Source organism: Centropristis striata, chromosome 2 (genome assembly GCF_030273125.1).
Source record: "Centropristis striata isolate RG_2023a ecotype Rhode Island chromosome 2, C.striata_1.0, whole genome shotgun sequence".
Classification (NCBI taxonomy): Eukaryota; Metazoa; Chordata; class Actinopteri; order Perciformes; family Serranidae; genus Centropristis; species Centropristis striata.
The window spans coordinates 33,546,632-33,569,646 of NC_081518.1; the positions used below are offsets into that span (position 1 = coordinate 33,546,632).

Here is a 23,015-nt window from a genome sequence, read left to right on the forward strand (position 1 = left end):
GTGTGCATGCTGCTTATTTATTTCTCCTGTTTTAACCTTTATTTTTTATCAAGGAAGAGGTTTGCTGAGCATGGATATTTTTCTCCAGTAATACACTGTGTGACGTTAATGAAACACCTGGGAGGCATCCAGTGCAACATGCAGGAGCGGGTATACAGTGGGGGAGTTAAATGCTTTAGTGTCCTTGAGCTTTTAAATGAATCTTTACCAACCTCATTGGTGTTTTTCCTGCACTGTAAACTACCTGCTGAGGAGCAGAGTATTTATTTTTTTATATTACATCAAAAACCACAAATGCTTGTAATTATTCTTACTACTCCTGTAATTTAAAGTACAGCTAGTCTGGTAGCTCTGATGTTCCGAACTTGTGGTTTTGAGTTCATAACTTGTCATGGTCAACATAATGAGAAATAAGGACGTGCCATTGATGGATTACTGAACGGACCTACCAGGCACCAGGGGGCCAAACGTGTCTGACAGCACTCTTTCTGGCCTTCACTGAGAAAACGTCCAAGAGGAGGCTCAAAATGACCACAAAAAGACTACAAAGAGACCAAAACAACTACAACCCCAATACTAAAAATGTTAAGATGCTACGGAAAGGCCTTTGTGGCCTACATTCAACTAAATAGAGTATTAAGGCAAAATAGCTCATGCTCAGACTGGGAAACTTGTGTTTTTTATAAATATATACACTCATTCCAAAATTTATGCATTCTGTTCCTATTTACATTTCATGCAGAACCCAGCATTTTTAGAATCAGGATTTTACAAGATGCAAAACAGCTGCACACTAGAGAGAGACAGCAACTATGAAAAAGGGCAAAACAACCACAAAGAGACCAAAACTAGTTCAAAGAGATATAAAACAGCTGTAAAGAGACATAAAGATGCCAAAAAGACTATGAAAAGAGCCCAACCACAAAGAGACTTAACACAAAACAACTACAAAGGACCCGAAGTGACTATAAAACAGCACAAAACCATAACAAAAAGAGGCTATTTGTGTCTTGCTGCTATGTAGGAGAGGTGGGGCCTTTTGTATGTTTGTATTGTATGTAAGTACTGTACTTAAATACAATTTTGAGGTACTGGTACTTTACTTGACTTCTTTAATTCTACGATAATCTATTATAATTCAGAGGTAATCCTTTTTACATTACTTTAATTCCTGGTAACTTTTAAGATTCATAAATTTTAAAAAAGATAAAATATAAATATAATAACCTTATATAATAAGGAGAATGAATGTATAGAATGTTAAATTTAAAAAATGTTGTTTACAACCTATTTGGCTCGGAGCCTCTTGTCATATTTCAGATATCAATGAGTTGTTAGTACTAGTCCTGTGTGTTGTGTGTGTAAATATTGGCTGATAAGGGACCATAAACTGTCTGAATATGCCTTTAGTGTCCACCTTTAGTGTCTTTGTATCCCAGTTGTATGTGCCAATCACAGAGGAGCTGCTAGTGCTGGATGGTAAATAGTTGTGATGGAGAGTGATGGAGAAAGGTGATAATGAACCAAGTCTCTTGTCAATGGCAGCAGGCACGCGTCCCCATCGATTACTGGCCAGCATCCAGCTCTGATGATACCTGAGTCTCGCTGTGGGGACTGCAGGATTCTGGTCACTTCAGATCTGTTGTAATCCAGTGCTTTGTGCCGCCACTCCTGCAAGAAAAACAGTGGAGTGGGCAATAAGGGAGTGCATGTGGAGATTAGTGGTGGAGGACATGGGTAGATAGAGGCTGGCACTGTGGACTTATGGATGGACCCTGAGATATGGAAAAAAAGAAAAAGAAATGAACAGAGGGAGGCTTGGTAAAAGCAAGAGAAATATTTTTTCTGGAATATGAGATTAAGAGGCTTTATTGTCATAGTACAAAATAAAAATACAATAGAACTTGCATGGTATAAAGAATTATATTCCCACAGTTTAGAAGAACAAAGGAATATACACAATTATTATCTTTTTATTTATCTAAACTTGCTCACATAACAGAAATATGAACCTTGTTTTCTTGTATCTCTTGAGTGCTCCTGTTTAGACCATTTCAGGTTAACATTTGTCCTGTTTCTTCTGTCAACAGTTTCCAATGCTTTTCAATTTGCCAGCATTATCCACTGGATCAGCCTTATCATCCTGTCACTCTTCTTTTCAGAGGTAAGGTTGTATTTTGTTGTCCACAAAAATGTATTTCTTTAACAACCATAAATAGAAATCTTACAAAGTTTTCATTCTGTTATTTTTCTATTTTCCTGCTCTTGGTCTCTTGCATGGTGTATTACAGGAGACTGCCCTCCCCCATAAAACTACACCATAGGATGTTGTATCATGACATCATAACAGTGTATCATGACCTGTATTTATGTTTATTGTTGGGGCTCCCTCTTGTGGTCTTAGTGAGGTGATGTAGTATAAAGAGTGACAAAGTGCGCATTAGTGGCTGGGTCAAACAAGCACAAGATTTTGACCCGGGAAACCACCGTTCATGTCCGACGTGGAACCAAGAGTCAGCTTTGACTTATTCTAACATTACATGAGTTAATTTGTGTAACTTATGTTACATATCCCATATTTGTTTCCTATACTTTACCAAGCAGTTTTGGTGCCTAAACCTCACCAAGCTGAGACTGTTTCACAACGTTAACTGAGTGTTTAAAACAGCAACCATTATGTTAAGGTATGAAGATGTGCTGATCTGTTGATGGTAGGGGATGCTAATTTAGGAATATCTCCTGTGGGTCATATTAGAGGGCAGGAACAAAACATTTGTGAGGTTGCATTGGGTTATGAGTTCATCATGGACCCAAAAACCATGATATTTGAACTGACACATTTCTTTCAATTCATAATTAAAGTAAAACAAAACAAACATATTTGTTGGGTTTAAACTCTAGATTGTATCCTATCTATAGCAATGCAGACCAGGTACAGGGCCTAAGGGAAATATAGTTTAATTTTAGTTTAATTTCATTTCTCTCTCTTCATCGTATCTTCTAGTCAGGATTCAGCTTGAGGCTGGAGGGCTGGTGAAATGTCCATGGTGTAAACCATAATTGTAATTAGTCTTAATAAAATTTGAGCCATTGTTTGATAAAGTAATGTCTTATCATCACTCTAGAAAACAAAATGGAGAGGGGAGAATTTGGCCCACAGGCCTCCACTCCAGTGCAAACCAATTACCCTGACAGCCTCAGCCCCAATGCCCTAAACCAAACATTAATTACCAGTGAGCCAGCAGGAGCAATAATTAAAGCCGAGCTTAATGAGCAGTGGGGATGGGGTTACAGTGATACGATCCATCCAAACACCTCGCCCACTGACATCACACAAGTAGAGTCATCAGGGAATGGTGTTAGATAGATGTAGCGTATCACCAGCTGCTCCCTCTGCACCAATCAGAGAAAAGGAGTGGAACATGTGGGTGGAGTCCCTGCACTTCTCATTTGACACCAGCGCTGTTGTCCAACATGCGCTCTGGATGATGGATTAGCAGGACCAGTCGTACATGACACCCAGTGCTAATTGGAGTGTAAATCAATGGCCCTGCTCAACAAAGGGTCCCTCAACCAACAGCATTTGCACAGCACAATGTAGAATGTGATAGGTGATCGGATTACAAGTGTTGTTGTTCTTTTGTAGGTCAAGATCGAGATCAAGGAACAGATTTGCCACATATCTTTATCAAAGAGTAGCTATAAGTGTCTGCAAAAGAATGTTTTTCTGTCTTTGTGATGTTTCTGTGATGTGTCAAAGGCGAATCAGAGATATATATTCTTTATGTGTGCATGTATTTGCTATGTTGTAGCTGAAAGGTCTTTCATGTTAATCAAATTGTTATATTTTGGGTTACTTTTGGGATTTAGCTCTTCTCAGTTTCTCGTCTGTGTTCACACATCTTGACAAAGGGTGTTGGATGTGATGACAACTCAAAAGACTAAGAATATCACAAGAGCTTTTTATATGTATCAGCATACTCCCTCACCTACCTATTTTAATGCTTTCATTTATCTCTCTGTCTATCTTAGACTGTCTTCAGAATTGTAGTCCTTGGGATCTGGGACTACATAGAGAACAAAGTTGAGGTTAGTGCTGGTTTTGTGTGGCAGATCTTGATGACCACATTTCTATTCGGTCATAGTTTCTATTTTCCTCTATATTTTACACTTAATAGCAATATAAATAGTTTAACATTTTGGGAAATATGCTTTACAAAAACACAACAACATTATCATATATTTTAATTTTTGTGTGTGCGGCCCCTCAGGTGTTTGATGGTGCTGTCATCGTGCTGTCCCTGGCCCCCATGGTGGCCTCCACGGTGGCCAATGGGCCCAGCAGCCCCTGGGATGCCATCAGCCTCATCATCACTCTACGCATCTGGAGGGTCAAGAGGATCATTGATGGTGAGGCGGGCAAAAACCTTGTGTCAATCAAAGAGGTCTTATTAAGAGGCCTGTATGCGAGACCGATTAATTTTGTGGAGCAACTCAAGGAAATACCCAATCTTTCTTAACTCGAAAGGATTACACAGATGCATACAAATAAGCTTTCCTTGAAAGAGCTAAATGACCCGATTCTCTCCATGATTATACAAATTATTTACTATTCAGAGCAATATAGCTATTGATCATCCCTCATAGTAAATTGCTGCCACTCTGCTACTCTAACTTGTATTGATTGTAAGGGATGGTTAAGTATTCCATCAGTATTAAGAGAGGCCATAATGAATATAGTGGTTGTTCTCCCCTATGCTAATGCAGAGCGGTTCGATATCTGTTCAGAGGTCACCCTCACCATGGGCCTCTGACTGCATACAGGATCAGCTTCACACAAACCATACTGGGAGTCAGTTTACATTTGTTTATGTACAGTTACACTGTGAACAGTAAGGGCTGTTTTCCCTTATTTGTCCCCTCAAAACATAGTTTAAAATTTTACGAAACATTTTTATTTATTTGCTTTCTGGAGGAGTTAAATGAGGCAGCAGAATGCAGGTTGATTAGCTGAGAACAAACACTGGAACAGTAGGAAACAGAAAGCTTCGATCTGTCCAAAAGGAACACAATCAGCCTACCAGCACCTCTAAAGCTCACAAAATACAAGGCTGTCCTTATTCACCGTCAGGAGGGCAGCTTGACCCATAATGAAGTTTGTTGACCTCTAAAGGCCATAGTAATTATGGCAGGAGCAAATGTGGAAGTCAGGTGACATAGTATATAGAGCGATAGAGTGGCTGTATTGGTATATAGGTATAGGTATACTTTCAAACAGAAGGCAAAGACTTTAAGACCTGCCCTACTCTGCCTCTGATTGGCATGTACTCATTGGCTTCGTTGGTTTGGGTGGATTAGATTTAGGCCGGAGGAGTGAGATTGGTTAAAGTTAGAGTAAGAATATCAGGGTGAGCCAATCAGAGGCAGAGAAAGGCTGGGCAAGCCTTTGGTCGCCAAGGAAAAAAATATCACACCCAGGAGACCCGTGTTCATGTCCCCTGTAAAAAGCAACAGACGACGTTGTTATTTTAAGTTACACATCGAGTCATAATTAACTTCCATAACTAACTATATTGTGTTATTTAACCCCAACCGTTATCTTTGTTCGAAACCAACGTTAACCATGTGTTGAAAACTACAACCATTTAACAATATTATATTGAACCATCATATTTCATAAGATATCATCCAAACTGTTTTTTTGAGAATACATTGAATTAATATGTTATATCCTGTTTAATCCATTGAAAAAAGTGTGGTCGTTCTACAGTCTTTGTGCTAAACCAGGGGTTCCCAGGGGTGCGTAGGCTTCCGCTAGGGGGTGCGCGAGATGAAAAATGTAATGGTGGTCTGAGAAGAAGTGGAGGTGGAGAAGAAATCTTCTTCCATTTTTTTTCAACCTGTGTTATTATGATGACGGGGTTGTGTTTTTTAGCTCCACGCTCATTTAAACTTGCTGCTATATTTGTTCAACGTGGCTCAAAATATTCGAAAAAAAATTCCCGACTTCTATGCTTTCTGCCTCTGATCCTGAGCCTGTCATCATCCTCTTTGCTCTTAAAAGTGGAAGGTTGCGCATAACTTTGTTACATTATTTTGAAACTGTGTTACAGATTAATTCAAATGCGAGAGCTCATTGTTGTGATTGTGATTATTTTATTATATGTGAGTTCTGGTCATTTGAACATGATTAAACATGCCGCCTTTAATATGGCGATAAAAAAGCTTATTGCATTTTGGGTTATTTCGAAGGTGTGGGGGATTTGGGGTGCGTCAACCCGGTTGGGACATAGAAGGGGGTGCATGGCTAAAAAAGTTTGGGATCCGATGTGCTAAACCAAGCAAAGCTAAGCTAAGCTAAGCTAACTGGCTGCTAGCTGTAGCATATTGATCTTCTCATCTAACTTTCTGCCAGAAAAGGAATAACTTTTTTAGGAAATAAGGGAATAACTCATTTTGTTTCACAAAGAAAAAATGATTAATTTCAATCTGTACTTAAAACAAGCTGCCATTGTATTGTACTTATTCAGCCTCAATGACAGATACATACATTATGAACAGATGGTTATTTTATTGTCTTAATGGACAAGAAAGTTTTGTTATTGGTTTATATTTTTCAAAAATGTTGTATAAGATAAAGTCCTAAATGTCTTGATTGATTACAGGGTGGTTTAGTCCAAAGTCTAAAGAATACATGAGTACAGTGTATTAATGGATTAAATATGTTGATCTAAAAGATACACGTCATAATGACATGATAAATCACTTCAGGAATCAATACAATGCAGCTTGCACCATCATTGATTTACTCTGGTGAAGCACGTTCAGAAGCAGTTTGCTTCCTGCTTCTTAACATGCAGCCGCAGTGTTGGTTTCCAGGGAATGAACTTGTGATTTTCCTGCTGCACACCTCGACCTGTTGGCTTTGATATTTGTGAGTGATTGAGTTTCCTTGTTATGCAGGCGGCAACACACCTCTGAGGAAAAAAATCACTCTCAAACCAATAAATGTACAGCTGAGGGACTGGCTCGGTTATCGTAGGAGAGGGATTGAGTCTCACGCAGAATTAGCTTGACGTATCGGCGATGTTTGTCTCAGTCCGATGAGAGTGGAAACACAGAGGAGTGAACTGCAGTAGATTTTACTAGCAGATTGACATGTCAGATGGGAAATATCAACCTCCGAAACATGTATAAGATAAAAAAAACTAACTAAAATGTCTTCTTTTCTGTCGTCAAATGAAACCAATTCTTATGCTAGTTGTAATAAGAGCTTTAAAGTGCACATATTATGCTACATTTTTAGGTTCATGCTTGTATTTTGGGTTTCTACTATAAAATGTTTACATGTTTTAATGTATATATATATATATATATATATATAATTTTTTTCTCATACTGCCTATGGCTGCTGCACCTCTTTTTACCCTCTGTCTCTTTAAGACCCTCTCTGCTCTGATTGGTCAGTGTTTCCTGGCTTTTCAGATCACTGTAACAGAGTAAAGCAGCACTATTTACCATGAAAATCATCAATACTAAATTTAGAATAAAAGTCTACATAATCAAACATGTTCCTGCAGGAATGTGATTTGAAATTGGGGAAAACATTAACAACATCGACAGCCAAGATTACAGCAACTAAATGCAGCTTTGAATCTAATGTGAACACTGCAGTAACGTGCCATGAGCAGATGACCATTTATTGAAACAGCAGAATAAACAGTTGGAAGTTCAGAATGGTTGGGAATCTGAAGTTGCTTACAGGGTTTACTTTTACATACACTCACCGGCCACTTTAATGGCTAGCAAGGTGTTCCTAATAAAGTGGCGGTGTGGTCTTCTGCTGTAACACTTCTGCTTGTGGAAAAAATTATTAGACCACCCTTGTTTTCTCCTTGCTTTCTTGTTCATTTAATGCCTGGTACAACTAAAGGTAAATTTTTTTGGACAAATATAATGATAACAACAAAAATAGTTTATAAAAGTTTAATTCAAGAGCTGATATCTAGCCATTTTCCATGTTTTTTTTGATAATGATTTTGGTTATTATCAGAAAACCATATACAAAATTGTACAACAGACAGGAAACAGGTCCTATATCACTTTTAAATTGCATGGCGACAGTGTTTTGTGGTTTGGTGTATAATAAAGTCACACAGGTTTGTGTTAGCACTGGAACACTTGACTCCAGGTGAGAGGAGAGAGTGGAGCGGTGCCTTGTGTGAAGTCGGGGTGTGAATTACACTGTTATGCATGCGCTGCCAGCAGCTGTCAGTAACGCTGTCACACACACACACACACACACACACACACACACACACACATACACAGAATATAATCATGCAATCAACACTGTATGCTTGCAAACACATACTGACACAATATGCAGGAGCACAAATGTATTGTTACTGCTGCTAAATAATGAACCTGTGACTGAGCTTTTCATGGCTCTTTGAATTCTGAATGGACTGACCCCATCTGATGTCCCCACTTTCGCGATGTGTGTGTGTGTGTGCCAACATGACTATAAATAGGTACAAGGAGCATGTGGCGATGGCTGTGTGCTTTGCTCTGCCCTCCTCAGCACCAGAAAGGCTGTTTCATTCTCCTCCCAGTGTTTTGAGCCTGCCTGGCAGTTCAGTGGTAACAGTTCTGATCCACAATTACAACAAAAACAGCGGTATTAGAATAGGACTAGTATAAATTTCACATCTCTATGTTGCCCATAGCAACATTCCTCATCAGGATACTCAGTATTTCCAAGTGTGATATCATGCGGTGGCTTACAAATGTGATCACAGAGTGGTGTGAGGGACCGACTGTCTGCCACCTGTGATGACAACAGGTATCCAAATTTACTCTCACTATCCTTTTTTAGGCACTCCTACCCATCCTGCTCCAGAAAGTGTGTCATGTAAAAATAAAGTGTGCAGTCACATTAGAAGAGGTGGAGTTACTTTGATTGATCAAGACGTGATTCAAGTATTTGATGCATTAGTGCCAGCAGGGCTGCACATTATACCTCCAATGTTTTTCAACCAGGAATAATTTTATAAATTAATGAAACATACATTTAAAAAAAAGTAACCAATCAGCTGCAGTTTAAAAAAAGAAGAAGAATGGAGTTGATTAACTTGATGAGAGAGGTAACACGAAAGAACCAAGAGTGATTCAAAGCTGGCTAAAATATGCTGGCCTCTCTTCAGTGTAGCACTGTGGTAGAAGACGGTCATGTCAGACACACGCTTCTCGTTTATCAGGGTGAGAATTGTGTCATTTGAAAAAAAAAATAATCATGTGACCACCAACACTTTACAAGTAGAAATATTCCTTGGTAAACAAAGTAGTGTTGGAGCATTTGAATGCAGCATACTTTGCAAACATGTTATTGTTCACCAGGTAGATCTCTTCACGTCTACAGTGTATAAAAAGGAACTCTGTTCTCAAACTCATTTTCACAGTATGTCACAGCCATCAAATTGGCTATGTCGAGACAAGGACAGCTCAGAAAATGCGTTCAGTCAATGATTAAAACAGGAGAAAGTGCAAATAAGCTGCCGATTATGCACACTCTCTTAATAATAAGTAACTAAAACAACAATAAAAAGTGTTTACACTGTAAAATAAATATTTAATGTCTGATTTTTGTATTATAGATTGAAATTACATGTTTTTGTTAACCGACATATCAAATCAATATACAAAGATAAATTTGCGCTTTTGAAAACTCAAACACACTGAGCGCTGTCCATCTTGTATTCTAATGGCACCACCTTTGCTCCATTATCTAAAGAAGATTCCAGGATTGGGGGATACACTGGTGTCGTGGTTAGCACTCTCACCTCACAGAAAGTGGGTCAGTTCAAATCACACACAAGCAATAGCAGTGATCCAATGAGAAAGTCAGTAATCTTGGAGTTGTACATTTTTTTTTTGCACCAAAGTAAAGTTATTTGTTGGCAAAAATACTATGGTCCGGGCTAGGGTAAGGGTTGGTGACCTCAGCAATGGCAGAGCCATGATGTCAACAAAGTAAATACACTGTGCTCATAAAGGTGGAATAAAATATTTTTTACCTCTTTCCAAATTATTTTGACAATGTGATTTATTCTTGACAGATAAAGTGTATATCTTCCCAAAACTTTATGAATCAATCTCTTCCAAGCATATCACAATGCAAATGAAACCACAATTAACTTTGTGTCTGAAAACAAAGTTATTCTAACTTTATGAGGGACCATGTCCTTTTAGGATCTGGCGGAACAGGATGTTCAGTGTCAATCTGGGCTGAAAATATACTCAAACGTTTTGACACCCTGAGGCCAGCGTGAAACAAGATCCCTATGGAACGTTTTCAACACCTTGCAAAATTCATTCAGTACAGGTATTAGCTTACTGCTAACCAGTAATTAATGGGGTTTGCTGTTGTGATGAGAGACATGACTGGGGCAAAAGACAAATGTTCCACCAACACTGACCTCTGACCTTGATGTGCTCAGAATTTTACCATAAATTCCTTCAGCAGCTGTCCTACTTTTCTCTCTTAGTAAGTCTTTATGTTTCCTAACACACCTGGCAATCCACCTTGGAACAATTAATGATGTAGTCCAGTGATGAAATAAATATTGTCTTGTTTAAAACTATATCTCCCTCTCCAACCTTCTTCCATGTTAGCTTATGTGCTACAAGTCAAAGTTGAGATGGAATTGGAGATCCAGCAGTGTGAGAAGACCAAGGCTGTGAGGGAGGAACAGCTGGAGCGTCTCACTCAGATCTGCCAGGAACAGGCTGTGAGTACCAAAAACACCCCAGATTTAACCTCACAGACAGCATTTCCCCATACACATCCACAAAATTAGCTTGTGAGATAACAAGAGAAAAAATACCTAGAACATCCAGTCAAAACTGGGGTTGCAATTTCACAAGGGTAATAGATAATGGGCCCATGTGAGGCCTGACAAAAAAGTTTTGCATTCAGCAGTATTTTGAAAAAAAAAGAAAAAAAAAAAAGAAGCCACATTTAAACCAAGCAAAGGGTTAAAGAAACTGAGTAGAATCAAATTCAGTCAGCTTGGACACAGTCTTACATACACACATACATTACTGACAGGTTTATATTGTATGCCAAAAGTAAAAGCCGTTCATTTCAGTTGTATACGTTTCTCATTTACTGCTTTACAATCCATTTATAGTCATATAACTATTCTGTTTTTTAGGACAAAAAACTGCCATGATAAATAGTGTACTACCCTAATGGTCTGATTTAGGCCACGTCAATATAATATAATATAATATAATATACTGTAAGTTCATCTTCCACCAGAGGAGGGCAGCAATACCTTTCAAATAGGTCCAGTCTTTCCACACAGCTCATTATGATTCCTCACAGCACACACACTGATGGCTCCATATGGCTACTATAAATATTGATAAAGACTTAACCTTCAATATGACCACATAAGTTCTAAGACCAGACATATATAATAAATAAATAAACATAAATTAAATTATCAGATCCTTCCAAAAATTGTTAATAAAATTTCTCATCAAAAATATATGGCTAATAACTTCCCAGTTAGTGTTTTAATGTACATTTTATGTGATAACTTATCCTATGGGTTCTTATATGGCCTTAGTGAAAATGGGATTTAATTAAAGGTTTATGAAGAATACATAGCTCCTGCATGCTGCTGTCCTGCTTCTTACAACATGTTCTGCTGAAATGTTTTCTTGTCATTGGGTTGCATGTGTTCATTATGCCAAACACCCTGAAATCAATAGAGAAAGACATCACAGCTGTACATTAACACATTGTGCAGTTTACCCAACACATCATTTAATAATGCACTTGGGAGTACAGTTCACCTAATTATTCGTGATGTTTTCACTATGATCTGTGAAGGTCAGGAGAGAATCTACACTGATTCCAACCAAATGATTTCAACGATTTCTAGGAACTTTATTTTTCAATTTTTTCGTATATATCTGGAATGGTGTCACAGGCTCACAATAGGTTACTGTACATCAAATTAATCAAATCAAATCAAAATTACTTCATCTATCTCTGAGAGGAAATTCAGTTAGTTTGTTAGCTCTGTTAGAATGAGACAACCTGATGGCTTTAGGAGCGAAGGATCTTTTGAATCCCTCCATCCTGCAACTGAGAGAGAGGAGCCGTCCACTGCTGTTATAATGGGTTTTAGTCCATAACCTGTGTAAATCATAGTCTACATAGGTGTTTTCCCTGTGTAGAAGAATTATTGCTTTTTGCTATCAGTGTTTGCAACATGTAAAAATGTAACAGATGACGTTTACTCTCCCTCCCTCATCTTCCCCCTGATCCTGTATCTTTTGCAACTCCATCCTTTCTTGTTCTCTCTTCCATCCCTTCTGGCTTTCTTTCCTGCTTTCTCCATCCTTTTCCCCATCTCTTTTTCTCATCACACACATGCTGCCTTTCCTCTTTTTTTCTGTGAATACACACCAACCTTCTCCAGTTTGAGATCAGGCAGCTGAGGGCCCATCTGGCCCAGCAGGACTTGGACATTGCAGCAGAACGTGAAGCAGCAATGCAGATCCATCATGTTTGGGGCAAACAGGGCAGGAGTTTTCAGGTTGTAGAAGGCTTGACTCCTGGGGAGTCTGACGATGAGAGCGGCCAGAGAAACCCCAGGGAGCCTCATGCCACTGCAGGTACAGTCTGGCCTCTAAAGCAGGGTTTTTAGGGTTAAAATGTAAAGTGATCATGTTTTGTGAAGATACATGCATACAATTTGTTGTCAAGCATATAGGAAATAATTGTTTTTATATATATCAAAAACCCCCCTGGGTATTGAATTTAATGCAGTACATTAGCATTCAAACCCCTATTTAAATAACTGAAAATGAATGTATTTGAAGCCTATGGCATTAAAACATATCTGATTTGAATCCATCATGCCATGTGCAGTGTTTGCTTGAGAAAACAGCATGACAAACCAGGAGAGAGGTGTAGCATAAAGTATGTACATAATTATGTGGAACAAAAAGTCTGTAACGATGTAACATCAGGTGAACTGGATGCCAGAGCGGTGTACAGTTAATCTGGAGCAGTTGCCCTGGAGCATCTTCGAGGCCAGGCTCTCAGCCCCTCTGCGCTCGCACACAACACCCATCTGACCGCAGGCGCTCCGGGATCAATATGAGGGCAAAAAAGCTTTTAGGATCTGGTGAATCCTGCAGAAAACAAGCATGTTTTCTGACACTATGTCAGCTGGCATGGGCTTCTGTCATTCCCCCCAACTATCTCTCTTACCGACCCCCCTCGTGGTGTGGCTAGCCCAGCCAGCCCAGACCACTTGGGCTATTTCAGGTACAGAGTGCTCTGTGCATTGGGCCTTGTTCGGGGAGAGTGGGCTCCTGTCAACATCTGTTCCCCTTCACCTGCAAACCACAATAGGGCACCAGGAGGCTCCACAGCGGCCACAATATTACCCCAAGGGCATAGTGGGAAATCTGGCTCTCAGAAACAAGTGGGGCTTTTTACAGAAACATGGTCACTGGGATGAGCACTTAGGCCACAGGGCTCAAGTCAAGTCAGGTCAACTCAAATCAAGTTTATTTGTACTGCTCAATATTGCACACACAGTCTCAGTGGGCTTATTTCAGACTCACCTGCATGCTGCCATCAAGCTGTCAAGAACTCTGATTAAGGCAGTAGCCTTCAGAACAATAAGGTCTCAGGAGATTCAGGATTTTACCACCTTAAAGTATCAAACCATGTAGATTTTAAGAACATCCAGTTACAATCAGAGTTAATCAATGAGCCAGTGGACTTTTCTCTCACATAGAGAGGTTTATAGTGACAGAGCACACTGTGCTGCAATAGAGCCAAAGTATTTCAACAATGAAAAAAAGCATGTTTGTTTGGAAGGGACATTTCAAATAACCCCACTGTACCTATCAAACGGTCTAAACAAAAACCTTGTTTTAAGGCAGTGTTTCCCAACCTTTCTCCTTCAGGGACCCCTTTTCTATCACTGAGTTATTTGACAACCCCTAACTTACTTCACATTATATTCAATTCATACCAAACATTATTCATAGACCAAACCAATGAAGGACTACATGAAAAGTCTGGGGGTCACCAAAGTTATTACAATTCGTCTTAAGAGGGGCATGAAAATATTTTGTGAAAATCCTTCCCATAGTTGACGAGACATTTCACTCATAATCATAAATGTTGGAGGCCAAAGAATTCTGGGGACCATGAAATTCAGACATTGTCATTACCAAGAGCCATGCTACTAACATAGCTAAAAAGCATATATGTACCTATTGGCCTTTGGCAGTATTACAGTATTACGGTAAGCAATCCAGATGTTAAGATTTTTAATATGGTCAAAGATACAGTCGCTGCTTTTTCAGTCTATGTAATAAACAATTTTTTAGGTGTAGTGCACAGCAGTCGCCGCTAGGGGCCAGTCTCTAGGCAGATTAGCTGAGAAACATGGCAATTTACAGGACCGTTAAAACTAAAACAACTGTTGGTTACACAAAACACAAATATTGTCTTATACCTCTGTGAAATATCAGAAAGGTATGAAGGTATAAAAATAACCCCCACCATCATTATTAATCATTTCATGTGTATTAAAATGTGTAGAGCTAAAACGCAATGAGTGGTAGGCTACATTACTGTATGTGTATGTGGTATGAAAATGATAATTCATGAATGGTTATTGTCTTACATTGTTGCATGTTACATTTCTGTCAGAACTTAAAGTAGATAGGCTACATTCCCCGTATTAGCTAGTGAGCAGTGCATACATCCTGAAACACTGTGAAATACCCCCACCCCAGCCCTTATGTTGACTCCATGACTACGGCCCTCTGTGGTGGAGAACAGATACTTTCCCAATCAAAATTATAGTTCAGATTTGAACTAAAAGGACCTCAGCATGTCACCTCTCTTTTTCCACAGACAGATGACAGCCCACTAACTTGACTGTCACAGAAAGAAGGGCAGAGCCATTTATGTATGCTGGACAGCCCATTCTTTTTTTCTTTAGACTCATGTGTTATTAATTGTGGAGTGATTGTCTCAGTCTTGTTTTAGTGAGTGCAATGCTTCCTCTCCAGGGGTGGCTCAGGGATTAATATTTTAGACTGAAAAATAAATGAAATTACCCATCAGAGTCTGCAGCATGTCCCAGGGGACAGGGGCTAGCACTCAGGGTACTCTGGGTTCGCACTCAGCCAGCGGACAGTGAGCTCAAGGCCAATCAAGCGTACAGAGGCGAACAGCAGATCACAGCCATTCACCATGCACACTGAGGCCCGCTAGACTGGAGGGATCTGTGCCTGAACAAAGAGCTCCCACTCTCTCTTATTTCCCCCATTTCCTCATCTCTGAAACCAACCCCACCCTGTCCCTGTCCCAGTTTATTTCTGGTGCACTAGTGTGCAGCTAATGCATGGCCTAGCAGTGCGTGATCCTGACCACTTGACGATAAAGTACCTGTGGCCTGAGGCAGAAGTCATCTCTGTCAATATTATGTTGTAAACATAAGAGATATTTTCCATTTGCACTAGTTTGGGTGGTTAACACTGAAATGGACCTACCGTCCAGACAAAAAGATATGAAATCCAATTACAGCCACTGCCACACACAGCATGAGCCAGTCATACTATATAATAGACTAATTTGATTGGTCATTTCCTGTTCTATAATTACAATTTATGGCCCATTCTCTATTCATATCTTATATATATCAAGTATTTGATGCATTTTCTGTACAATCCAAAATTTCACCAACCAGACATTGCCATCAAAATCGATCCATTAAGTAAATAGTAATGATAGCAGCAACTCCATATGTCATGGAGTGGTAGAAGAAGAAGAAGAAGGAATGTTTGGAGGTATTGTAGGAGGAAGGTTTTCTAGGGAGATAATATTTTCAGAGTGCAGATGCAGCAAGAATACATTTGTTAGCTGGTTTGACCAACGATTTGTGTTTAGTAGTTAGCAATCAAATTATAGCCAAATAAAAGAGGAAATAAAAGAATGTGTAATGTATAAAATAATATAATCTGCATACATTACGTCGGCATAAGGTGGTATGATTTTGATGTAGTATTTCAATGACTATATTAAAAAACAAAACAAGATAAAACAAACACAACAGCAGCACATTTGGGTTATATTCACAAATATTAATTATGCCAATTACTTTATTTATTTATCTTTTTATTTTTTAATTAGATCCAGTTGTGCGTGATGACATGAACAACTACATTAGCCAATACTACAGTGAAGCAAGCAGTGGTAAGTAAACATTGACTTCAGTAACTCTCAATGTACATGTTGCATTAAAAATCAGTAAACCAGTGACTCAAGTCTGTGAGTTGTCACAATATAACATAGGTCTAAAACTTCATAGGTTTTGTCATAGATTTGTATTATGCAGGTTATCGGCTTACACCATAACCTTATTTATCCTGGCTTTTCTCAGACAAAAAATCTTAACTTTGTATTTATATGTTTATACATGTTAATCAACACCCTAAATGTATTGTCATATTGATGCAAAATTAGGAAATCTGTAAAAAAAAATATCTGTGAATTGTCAAAAATAATTGATACTTCGATAGTTTTTTCAATATACGTTTAAAACAAAAAAATATATATATTCAATAGTAGCAAAAGTATCAGATCTTGAACCCAATGCAGCACAGATAAAACAGCAGGTCAGAAAATAAACTGGTCCTCGACCAAAGTACATTTTTTTCCTTTTTTGTTGTAGTATTGAAAGAGGTTTGGGGTATAGTTTTTTTTATACGAGTATTGTATCGAAGTTTAAATGCTGGTATTGTGACAGCCTTTACCACAGACAGCAGCATATTTCATTCAAAGTTTGGTCAATATGATTGACAGAAAGTACACTTTTATGCACTTGTGTTTTTGGAAATAAAGTGCTAATTTGTTTTATTTGTGTTATCTGACTTTCTCTAAACGTATACAATGTCTATCAAGATGCTGGAGCTTCTGGCTTAGGTGCCCGGGTCATCACCATGGCAGCCATCGACGTCCACCTCCCCACCAATCCAAATCCCATCCAGTCAAACCCGATGCTTGCGATGGAGCGGGTGGGCAGCGCCGTAAGTGACGCCTCAACCAGCATATCACGGTCCAGTGGCAGCCTGACGGCCCGCCCCCACAGCCTGAGTAGCCACACCCCGGGTTCATCTATGACAGACTGCAGCAGCAGCACAGCTCAGGACCTCAGTCTGAGCTATAGCACCCATCGCTGCTGTCCGCCTTCCTTCTCAGGCAAGGACCCCTGCAGGGACCCCAGCGTGGTGGTGCAGGAGCTACTCTCCTCCCTCTCTGAGGACTCCTGCCTTGCTCAAAAGGGCCTGGCAGTGGACCCTGTCAACCTTAAGCTTCCCAGCCCAACTGGCTCAGAAAAAGCCAGCCCTGAGCTGGACAACAGAATAAACATATTCAACCGCAGGAACCAAGAAGAGAGACGAGGCCGGGGACGGGGCTGTGTCCTGTTGCAGACCAAGCCACTGATCCACCTGCAGGGCAGCACCACCGAGCCGTCCCTGGAGGAAAAGTACCGGCTCCTGGGACCAGCTGACACACCTCTGGGGCACATGCCTGATACATAAGCTACATTTACACAGAAACAGAGGTCTTTTCTCTACTTCTACTGCCACCCTGTTTGGCATTTATCTGAACTCTTGTGGCAGGTCAGAGAGGCACATAAGATTTAAAAATTGGATTTTTCTGTCGCTGTGTAAATCCAATCTAAGCCAATTCAGAGCAAGCTTGAGCCTTAGCTTCCAGCTAACACTGATGCTCCTTACCTTGACGTGTTCAGAAGTCAACAGTAGAAATGAGAACTTTTAGGCCCTTTGCCATACAGCCCAACCTCCCCTGTTCCTCCTTGATGGATTTTTGAAATCAGAAATTCCCTGATATAGCACAACAAAGACAAAACACCCCAGTACTGGGCGGTCTAATGTGTTCTTGGACACATTCTTCATCAGGAATTCACACTTTGAATAGGTCCTAAATGCACTGAACTTTACATGAATTAAAACCAGCAAGGGGCCATTCAAGCCTATACTGAACAAAAACTTTCATTCTGAACCGTGTTGCAAACCAAGACACTGTTTTCTGTTCTTGGGATTTCAAGCAGTTAAAAGGAGTGTTTTCTATTGCATTTTTCTTGTTCTTTTCTTTCTTTTAATTTGTATGATCAACGTTAAACATCAGTCATGCTGTTCTTTGTTCAAAGAGCCACAGGGTACATAAGACTGGCTTAGCTATACAAACAGACAATTTTTTAAACTTTGCCTTTCTGTCACCTATTTGTTTGATTAGACCATCATCAGAATTGATTAAATAGCATTTTTGTTTTACTTGTAAAAAAAAAACACATTAGTAGGGTATATTTGTGTGGATGAAATGAAAAGGTAAGTGACTGGATTCTTCACATGAAACTAGATTGGAATGCTTGTAGCATGAACCTTTAAAAAGATGTGTGCCCTAAATGGCAAGCAAATTCTTTGCACTTTAATGTTTACAGACACTTTTGTAAACTTGATATGGAGGAAGTTATTGCCAAATGCAGGTGTTGTCATTTGAATGAAAATAGCAAAAATAAAAGTTAGTATTTCCTTAACTGCTTTCACATTATTGACTCTCGCTCTTCTTCCAGACTCCTTGTTACACACTGCACTGTACAACAGTATTTCATTAGCATTGTCTCCTAATGTGCATATGATTTTGAAAAATCTAAATTATTTAAGGTTATTAACATTGGAAGACCTGTCACAGCAACTGCTAATTGGTCAAGTCATTGTAAGTGTGTCGTGAGAAGTATCAACCCCCCTAATTACCCTCTCATATCATTAATTCAGAGGATAAACTGCTGTACCATTTTGTTGCTTGTCAAATGTTTACAAGTATCCAGAGAATGTTTTAATTGTTAATAACTATTACAGCTGCAATTAAGCTATCAACACAAGTGTTCTAAGTTTTGAGTAGTTAATTGCAGATCTGGGATGCGGTTTGTTTGTAGCAGCTTCACTGCAGCCCCAAACTGTATTTTAATCTCAAGATAATTACTGTATTGATGTTTCTATTCCATTTTTTAGAGAGTAAATTTACATTTATAGCGCACAGGACAACATCTTCTCTCATTTATGGCTACGGGAGTAAGGAATGAGCCCAACTGAGTGCCAAAGCGATGATGAGGTTGAGGTCTTTTTTTTTACCTCCGCCAAGGAGTTTATACTTTCACTTCGGTTTGAATTGCAGGATTAAATTAAATCGATGGCTCTATTTTCAAGAAACTTGGTTGAAGGGTGTAGCATGGGCAAAAGGAAGAACACCTTACATTTTGGAGCATATCAGAATCACAGAATTGCCTTTCCTTATCATTGCGAGATAGGGTTTAGCCTTGGCAGAGGTCTGTGCTCTCCAAGTGCCCTTCTACTTTAAGATATGAAATTAAGAGGTTAACAACATAATGTATTTGTTTCATGTTGAAAGGAAGCAGCATATAAAGGCCCTGAGACTTGAGAAAATAACTACACTTGACCACTCTTTGAATGCTTATTTAAGTGACTTTGATCCCATGTCCATCACAGTTTCCATATCACAAGTAAATGCTGATGGCTGATACATTATTTACAGGTAAACTACAGTGGGCCAGGACTTGGCTAAAATGACAGCAAGGGGAACTAATCTAGACTGAATCATACAAAAATCAGTTTAAACTTGATTTGAACATGGATCGATGATACATTCATGTTCTTTTGAGGCTTAAAACCATATGAGATTAACAGTAACCAACAAGCCCTCCAAACTTAAAACTGCATACACTATTTGTTCATACCCTCAAATACAGGAGCGTTTCCAAAAGTAGCACCTTAACCCAAATGGATCAACACATCCTCATACCAAAATAGATGGTCGTCATTTTAAACATGGGGTTTCAGTTCTGTTAGTTTTAGACAACAACGACTTCCTTAAGATTAACGCAAAAAAAATGACATGATTAGGTGTTAACAAAAGATGGTTAAGAAATAAATGCATGTAACTATCTGAAGTGAGGTGATTTAAGTCACTTACGTAACTGGGTGATGTCAGGAGTCACTTTATGTTACTTCAAATAATATTGTTTACTTTTGGTTTGTTCCACAACGCCTCCCAACCTGCCTAAGTGGACCTTGTCCTTCCTTATGCTGGGTATCCTCACTTCCCCATTTACTTTTACATTCCGTTACATCACTTACACCTTGGTGTCTTTCATAATTGCAAAGGCACCTTGTTATAAAGAAGACATACATACATTTGAAATAAAACTTATATCTATTCCACTAAATAAAGTTGCTTCAAACAATAAAGAAACTTGCTGTTAAACTTTGCTTTTTCATCTTTAGGAAAATGTGGAGACATAAGGAAAATCAAATCAATACCAGGTTGATGATGAACACTGGTGTTAAATCCACCTCTTCCTTTAAATCAAATGTGTTAAATAAATAAATAAATAAATATCTTCAGCAGCCAACTGCCACGTTGGTTTTCCTGACTTGCCAACATGTAAGCTGATAACATGGACCTGCATCCTTCTACCCATTACCAGACCCATCACATTAATCTAGTTTACAAAAACAACAATGCCTATCATCGCCTGCCATGGAGCAAGTAAATAAATAATGATCTGCTTTGCTCTCGACATACACAAAGGAATCCTGTTGAATATGGGCGCCAAACTGCGGTGCAGACTTTGTCTGTCACGGCTGTCTTGGTATTAATGTCTCAAGTGGAGGTGCTGTGCCTCAATCTGAACCCCTTCCAGCTCAACCAGCCGTGTAAAAGAAGGGATCACTCGTACGGTTCAACTTCCAGCTCCACCCTGAGCAACACGGCAGAGTGATGAGGCCAAAATATTTTTACTCTAATTGTACTTTTACTTTTACTCTAATTTGACTCTAACTGCCAACAAACATGATGCTGAACGCTTTTCCTCTGCTATTAAAGGCCAAGTAAAAAAGTGCCTAAAAGATTCATATGAACCCAATTTGTCAATATGTATCATACCAGGTCAGTGTGAGTTAAGTGTAGAGTTTTGACAGGCAGGGACACTGAGAGGATCTTTAGGAGACATGCTAAGAAGTAAATTGCTTTTGGGACCTCTCCGACGAATCAAGAGGTACCGTTGCTGTCACACTCACAGGAAGCTAAGTGAATTAACAGTGACCATTAGACACTTAATAATTAAAATGTTTTAATAATGGCACAGAGGGAGTCACTTTAACTGCATTAACATTACATGATCGCAGTTGATTTACATCTACAGGCTCTACAATAAGATAACCTCCCTCCTTCCTTACAATATATATATATATATATATATATAATTTTATTTCAAAACTAAAACTGTAATGAAAAAGTGTCGGTGCATATGTAAAAAGTTCATCTTAAAGCTTTCATTACTATTAGAATCTACTTTGACTCACTGAGTGGATCTCGTTTGTCAGATCAAAAGTAGTATAGAACAGAATATCTTTATTGCCACTGTACAATGTACAACAAAAGAGCTTCACCTTAAAAGGCACATCCAGACATCCACAGCAACATCTGTATCAGTAGAAAAATAAAATACATTTAGATACATTTAGAAGCTGTATCTTGTTGTATTTTAGGCCATATACCTATAGATGAGCAGGTATTCATTACACTCACTGCTGTTTTTTTAGTTATAGTTATATGACTGCCTTGATTAAAACAACTAAGCAACAGCAACAGCATCCACCTTAAAAACTTAAGGTTCTTCTTTTCTGCAAACTACGTTACTTCGTTTCTATAAGATGTCTTAAATGCACCAACTATGTCACCAGATGTTGCATTGTGATAAAAGAGTCGGGTGCCTGACTATGCAGTGACGTGCGGTCAGGGGAGGCAGGAGAGGCCGTGCCTCACCTTGTAGCGATGCTGTCATACTTCCGGGAACGCCCTGGACTCAAGCACGCCCTCTTTTCAGCAAATCACAAAAATGCCGGTATGGGGAATTCAAGTTGGCGGCCCGCAGCTACTGAGGAGGAAGAGGTCTAGCTCGTCCAGTGTCTGCTCCGTTAGCTTGCCAATCCCTGGCAGCGAGTTTCCAGTCCGTGTTATATTGTGTAGTGTTCGCTTCTCACCTTTGGATTTATTCACTGGCTCCAAAACTCCTGGCTTCCACCCGACGGTCCTTCTCCGACGTCTGCCAGCAACCGGGAGGAAAAGCCGCGGTCAAAGCTGGTTTATTAGACGCCGGAGGTCATCATGGAAAGAAAAAAAATGTCAAACGAAACAATTAATTAATATTTATCCAGTTATTTGCACTATAAAGTTATTTTTTTTTATCTAACTCCACAAGTTTTAGATTATTTTTTATTCAAAATTGCTGAATTTTCACATTTAATGTTCAAATACAGCAAAGAGACGTGGCAGCAGCCAGATGAGGCTCACCATGGATTGCACAATGACTTGGTTAACTGTGTGTGGCATGCTATGCTATGCAGTGAGACCTTATTGCTGTCTCTATATATGACGGTATTGAAATGTTCAATTTTGCTGTGAACTAAATGAACTAAATTTGCATAGTTTAGCTGATGTTTATAATGTACAGTGTTTCTTGTGGTGAGCAATTATAAAACGGCTGCGAAAAGGCACTAGTTGGAACGTCCAATTTTTTTTCTTCTGTCAGAGGCTAAAACAAGCTAATTTTAGGGCTATACAGAAGACACTAATAAAATATGAAACTTGAAGATCTGCGGAATCATTGCTACCAACCATGTCATTTTATCATGTCGGGAAGGGGGTGTAATAATGTGCCAAAGTTAGCGCAAAAACCAGAGAGGGTCACTTAACAGACTCTTGTGGTTTTAATGAAACCTTTTATCCATGTCTGATGATGTTAGTTCCCATAGCAGCCATTTCATTGCAGTGAAGCCATTTCTTGAAACTTGACCTC

The 23,015-nt window shown here is 39.1% G+C and overlaps 1 protein-coding gene across 2 annotated transcripts in view; it reads left to right on the forward strand.

Annotated features, from left to right (window-relative positions):
* Positions 1-18,674, forward strand: part of LOC131992218 (transmembrane protein 266-like) — a 58,949-nt gene extending 40,275 nt beyond the window's left edge. For both annotated transcript variants that reach the window (XM_059357707.1, XM_059357712.1), the window contains exons 5-11: positions 2,091-2,164; positions 4,033-4,089; positions 4,272-4,410; positions 10,675-10,790; positions 12,498-12,693; positions 16,244-16,306; positions 17,015-18,674. In XM_059357707.1, the coding sequence (XP_059213690.1) occupies positions 2,091-2,164; positions 4,033-4,089; positions 4,272-4,410; positions 10,675-10,790; positions 12,498-12,693; positions 16,244-16,306; positions 17,015-17,655 (1,286 nt within the window). In that variant the 3' untranslated portion in view covers positions 17,656-18,674. The remainder of the gene's footprint in view (positions 1-2,090; positions 2,165-4,032; positions 4,090-4,271; positions 4,411-10,674; positions 10,791-12,497; positions 12,694-16,243; positions 16,307-17,014) is intronic.
* Positions 18,675-23,015: the final 4,341 nt, after the last annotated feature.